The sequence below is a fragment of the Apis dorsata genome, unplaced genomic scaffold (genome assembly GCF_000469605.1).
Source record: "Apis dorsata unplaced genomic scaffold, Apis dorsata 1.3 scaffold_198, whole genome shotgun sequence".
In the NCBI taxonomy this organism is placed as follows: Eukaryota; Metazoa; Arthropoda; class Insecta; order Hymenoptera; family Apidae; genus Apis; species Apis dorsata.
In genome coordinates this window covers 141,975-148,321 of record NW_006263482.1, presented here as the reverse complement: position 1 = coordinate 148,321, position 6,347 = coordinate 141,975, and the positions used below count along the sequence as shown (strand labels likewise).

The 6,347-nt window shown below is 35.5% G+C and overlaps 1 protein-coding gene across 1 annotated transcript in view; it reads left to right on the top strand.

Moving 5' to 3' along the window:
• The window catches only part of LOC102673902 (sodium/potassium-transporting ATPase subunit beta-2-like), a 6,532-nt gene extending 4,489 nt beyond the window's left edge, over positions 1–2,043 (top strand). Inside the window, 4 exon segments of the mRNA XM_031510020.1 lie at positions 212–472; positions 1,064–1,272; positions 1,525–1,765; positions 1,917–2,043. Of these exon segments, the coding sequence (XP_031365880.1) occupies positions 212–472; positions 1,064–1,272; positions 1,525–1,765; positions 1,917–2,020 (815 nt within the window). The 3' untranslated portion in view covers positions 2,021–2,043.
• Positions 2,044–6,347: the final 4,304 nt, after the last annotated feature.

Here is a 6,347-nt window from a genome sequence, read left to right as displayed (position 1 = left end):
CTCTCTCTCTCTCTCTCTCTCTCTCTCTCTCTCTCTCTCTCTCTCTCTCTCTCTCTCTCGTTTAGAAAAGATATATAATTGTACGTATTATTATTATTATTATTATTATTATTATTATTATTATTATTATTATTATTATTATTATTATTATTATTATTATTATTATTATTATTATTATTATTATTCTTTTTCCTCTTCCTTTTGATTTCAGCCAAAATATTATTATTCTACGTTATTTTTTATGCGGTACTGGCCGGTTTCTTCGGAGCGATGTTGACAGTGTTCTATCAAACGTTAGACCCGAATGCACCGAAATGGCAATTGGACAATTCCTTGATAGGGAGCAACCCCGGCCTCGGTTTCAGGCCCATGCCACCTTCGAGCAACGTCGAGAGTACTTTGATCTGGTACAAAGCCAGCGACGAGGGAAACTTTTTACACTGGACCAGAGAGTTGGACAAGTTCCTCGAAGGTAAAATAAATTTTAATTTCCATCTCGTTGTTCAAATTGGTAATAATTTTTTTTTGAACGATATATATCTCTCTCCCCTTTTCTCTCATTAATTTTTACTTCAACGAAAAAAATCCCTTTAATGAGAAAAATATCTCGATCGAAAAATTATTTATGTTTGTTGATAAACTGTGTATCGGATGGATGCAAGTATATTCGGTAATATTATTCCCATAGATGTATTATGACGCTAATATTAACCGATAAGCGAGAAAATAGTCTTTGTCCTAACGAGCCAATTACGTCAGGAACCCGTTAAATCCGGTCAAGGTGAGACCAATCTTTGGATCAAAGTTTCAGCGTCTTTACATTTATATTACATAACTATACATAATATATATATGTTGTATAAAATAAGGAGGAATTTTAAAAATAGAAATTAACTTTTTTAAAAAGTTGGCAAAATGGGAAAATAAATAAAACTATATACAATCTCTCATATTTTCTCAATAATTTTTTAATATATCATATCTCTCGCCATTCGACAATTTTATTTTATTATGCGACGATTGAACGCGAAAAAAAAAGGATAACGTTTTCGATTCGTTGCAGAGTACCAGAAACCAGCATCGTCGACGAATGGCGCCCAGAAAAGGACGATTTGCGACTACGGTAAACCGCCAGCCCCCGGTAAAGTCTGCGACGTGGACATGTCGACGTGGGGCCAATGCACGAAGAAAAACAAATACGGTTTCAACAAATCCGCTCCTTGCATCTTCCTTAAGTTGAACAAGGTGAGCGATACGACGGAGATCTCGAGTGTTTAAAATGTTTTTAGCACTCATAAGATTACCATAAGATAATTACTCATAAGATAAGATTACACCTCATACGATTATACATAAAGGATTTAGGAATTTTATGAAGCGATATTCTAAAAAAATCAAACATAAATATAACATAAAATAAATATTGTCACCGTTTAAGTTGTCGCAACAATCCCGGTGGTGTCGGATAGAGTTACCACCGGAGTTACGGCGTTGACTCGAGTAGTGACAGAGTTACCGTTGGAGAGCAAAGAATTAATATTACTATAATATATATATTACATATATTATATATAATATACTATAATATATATAATATATATAATTACTATAATATATAATNCGGGTGAAAATCCCGCCGATGTTGAGAACATGGGCGCGATTCAATACATCCCGCGTCGTGGTTTTCCCGGTTATTACTTCCCTTTCACAAACACCCCCGGATACCTCAGCCCCCTCGTAGCAGTTTTCTTCGAGAGGCCTAAATGTAAGTTTTATATATATATATATATATAAAATAAAATAAAATAAAATAAAAAAAATATATATATATATGTGTATGTATATCGATGAAATATAGTGAATAATGAAAATTAGAAGGAGGAAGCACGATTACGATTATTGTATATGATTTTTAGACGGTGTATTGATCAACATCGAGTGCAAAGCCTGGGCGCACAACATCATCCACGATAGATTCGAGAGGCGTGGCTCGGTGCATTTCGAATTGATGGTGGATTAAGAAAGCGGCAGCCACACCTTTTTCTGCGACCATCCACTACACAACACTCGAACGCGTCCAAAGAAGAACGACACAAAAGGAAAAGGAGGGAAAAGGAGCATACCAATAAGAGAAATTTCTTTTTTTTTAATCGGATCTCGGTGACCACTTCCTCCGCTTCCCTTCGTTTCTTCTCTGCCGGATACGATACCGCCCCCCACCCCCTCGCGGTTACTCCTCTCATCGTATAATATTCGATATTAGATTATTTGACTCAGCCATTTTTCACTTCTCCCACCCCTCCCCCCTCTCTCTCTCTCTCTCTCTCTCTCTTCGTTGAACGCGATCGCGCTTCTCATCGTCATCCGTGAAACGGGCCGATGAGAGAGAGAGAGAGAAAAAAGGAAATAAGACGCTATAAGTCAACCCTCATTCGCTTCACACTCGGCATTCATACGTGTTATACTCATCAACTTTGTGCGTATGTGTGTGTGTGTATGTGTGTGTGTGTGTGTGTGTGTGTCGCAGCACGCGATTCTTCGATGCTCGTCTTGGCTTCCGCAAAAGCATCTTATCGGACCGGTTAAATTGGCTACGCGTATCATACATATATATCTGTGTATGCGTGTATAATATATATATATAATATATATAATGTACATACGTAGACAGACGTAGATAGATAGATACGTATTTACGATATACGTATCAGGATGCACAAAAAGGGATGCGCATTGAGAAGCGGAAAAATTCTGCACAAAAGAGAGGAAAAGAAAAAAAAAAGAAAAAAGTCACGGTTCGGGCGGTATCACGCTGTTTCTATGGAGGGGAGTGAAGGGGGGAGTGGTCGATCGAAGGAAATCGATCGGAGGGCGTAAGAGATTTCCCTCACTTTTTTTCGAATTTCCCCCTTTTCGCGAATTTACGCTTTTACTTTTCGTCGCTTGATTTCGCGGTCTCGTTGGCGGGCAGGTTTCGATGCAGATGCACACCTTTTTAGGTTTTTCCTTTATTTTTCTTTTATCACTTTTCTTCTTTCTTTCTTATCGATGACTTGGCCTGGTCGGCGAGACCACCTAACACACGTGTAGGGTACACCGAGGTGGATAAAAAAATCGTTACCCTTTAGTTGGTGCCACGTAGACGTATTAAAAAAAAGAAAAAAAGAAAAAGAAAAAGAAAAAAAAAAAAAGAAAATGTTAGCGCGTTTATGGTGCACCCGGCACGGTGGAACTTTTGATTTCGAATTTCACGAAGAAGCTCTCGGATCTCGTGGCTCTCTCGGCGAATCTCGATCGAAAGTTCCGTCGTTTCGGGCGAAAGGGAATGAGAAGGGAGGGGATCGATCGAAATTCACGATATATATATATATATATATATATTGCGCGCGCATACGCGAGCGGATCGTGAAGGAAAAGGAACGCGACAAGATGGAGGAACGCGGAATCGGAACGAGACGACACGTGACTACTCTTCGATCGATCGAGTCGTTTCTGCCGCGGTGGAACTTTCGATTGGAAATCCTTTCGATTTTTACCAACTTTGCGAATAGATTTCTATTTCATTGGATAAATAATTGTTTTGGAGAGGAAAACGGAGAAATGAAACGAGTCAATTTTCTAATTTCGATCGGTGAAAAGAGAAAAATGAAAGAATTTTTGGATTTTCATTTGAAGTTCCGCCTGTGAGGAGATAGGTTATATTATACTGTGTTTACGTAGTACAGTGATTAATGGTGGTAACGTGAATAATCAGAGAAATGGAAAGTAATGATTAAAAAAATTGAAAGAGAGAAAAAGAGAATATTCATCGTCGATAAACGAGAAAATATATAAAAGCAATCTTATATTTTCTTTGATTTTTCTTCTATTATATCTATATGTACATATATATATATATATATTAAAAAAGAAAAGAAAGGAAAAGAAATAGAAAAAAAAAAAATTTGAATTTCATTCGAATTGCTCAAACGTTTTAAAAAGAAGCGGAGGAAAAAAGATAAATTCCTGTTATGTTACCGCCATTAAGATTAACAAAAAGATGTAAATAGATACGAGATTCGAAGCAAATAAGAGCGGAGGATATTAAAAAAAAAAAGAATTTCGTTGGATTTCGATTTGTCGAGAAAAAGCAGCGCGCAGTTTGCACGGGGAAAAAGTTTAATCAGCCTAGCGATAATCGTACAACACCGTATGGGATATGTATTTATGATTATATCGTACCGCATGATAATATCTATAGTGCTAGTCCACTGCAATCGTATAGTCGATAGATTGTATCATCAGTCTAGAGATCAGAGGAACTATACGTTCCGTTTTCAGCGATTTGATTCGAGTCGAAAAATTTCCAGCCTTGCGTACACTTCGATTACGCGTCTCATCCGTTTCATCCAATCGTCGTATTCGCCTCTCGCTAAGCTTCGTAAAAATCGATTATTTTTGTTATTCGATTTTTTTTTTTTTTTTTTTTTTTTTTTTTTTATTACCAATCGATGGTAACGTACTTAACAACAGAATCGAACGAAATCGAACGTTCATCCTCTGATCTCCAAAGTCTTTGTGGCTTGAAGCATATAGAAGCAAAGCTGGTTATTCCGAGAGCTTGTTCGTTTTTTCGAATTAGACAGCGTTTGCGCGTTAGTCGCCGCCCCTTCCTCTGGGATCACCGTTTAGGGATGTTTTATTCGACGTGGAAGGAGGATCCTTTGTCCTCGCCTCGATTGTTCGCAAACGCTTGTATCACGTTGAACACTACCAAAGTTTTACTGCCATTATACGTATCCATCCGTTACCTCTTACTTACACGAATCTTTTTGGATTCAGTTGCATCAATCTTAAACCCTTGCGTACGTTGAAAACGTTCGAGACGTAGTCGTAATAGCGATTTTTGGTATCCCTGATGTCTTTTTTTTTTTTTTTTTTTTTTTTTTTTTTTTTTTTTTTTTTTATTTAGGATCGACAAATCTCAATTTTAATCGATCGAGAAAGAACCGGTGTTAGGAAAGAAAAATTGCATTAAATGAAAGGATCGATCGATCTTGATCGAGCGATCTTGATCGAGCGAACAAAACGATAGTACAAAGGCTATAGATCAAGCGATCCGAACGGGCGGCGACTTCGAACGTGAGCGCTGCCATAAAAATATACCCACATCGTTTTATCCTTTATTTATTAATCGAAACGTATCGTGCGATTATTATTACAATTATTAGTATTAGTATATCATCATCATTATTATTATTATTATTCTCATTATTATTTCTCTTACTCGTTATTATTATTATTATTATTATTTATAATAATATTAATATCATTGTCATTATTATCGTTATAATGATTAACTTATTAACGATCACTTATTTTTTGAGTCCTCGCCCGGAGCCATTATTGAGATAAGAAAGAAACTTAATATAGATTAATCGTCGACGACACTATTAACTTTTAAGAAAAAAAAGAAAAAAAAAAAAGAAATGGAAGGGTAGAAAGGAGAAGAAAGGAAACAAGAATGTGCGAGAGGATAGAGAAGATAAAGAGAAAATGAAAACGATGATGAATTACGCGTTTGACGGTATAAAGTACTATTATAGAAGTTATTACACTTGTAATCCAGTGCACCGAATCGAGAGCGATATTATACATGTATATTCGTCATTGTCGAAAACGAGCTGTTTCTAATAATGAAGAACAACTGTTGTTAATAAGATATTACGTTTCACTCAGAAAAGAATGGATAAACATAAGAACGAAAGAGAATGTTGGAAGAAAAAAAGCTTGGTATCGAGGAGAAAAAAAAAATATCATGCTTAAAGTTTCTTAGTTCGCCGTTCCGAATTTCCATTTTTCGAAACGAAATTGTATCAACTTCGAAGGAAGGAGGATGGAAAGCTGGTAAATATTACAAATATTATTCAAACTAGTTGTCGATCATGGCATATTTTGCTATCCTGCAGACTACGTTTATTCTCCAGATTCTATTTGGAACATGTTTCCTGTGTGATAATTGTTAACTCGATTAGCGCTTTAAGTATGCACGTGAGAGTATGCGTATGTATGAGTAGATGAAAATTTTGAAACGAGAACAAAAAAAAAAAAAGAAAAAAATGTGGCGGAATTATAAGCTTTAAGATATATTTAAAGATGTATCGAATATATTATAAAATTATATACGTATATTTAATATATATATTATATATACTACGTATGATATATATATTAATATTATATATATTATATATATATATATTATATACATATACATCACATGAATACACCTAAGACATTATTACCAAAGATAATTTTATCGTAATTTCCTGAATAGCCGGTAAAATTAGTAAAAATTCGACAGAACT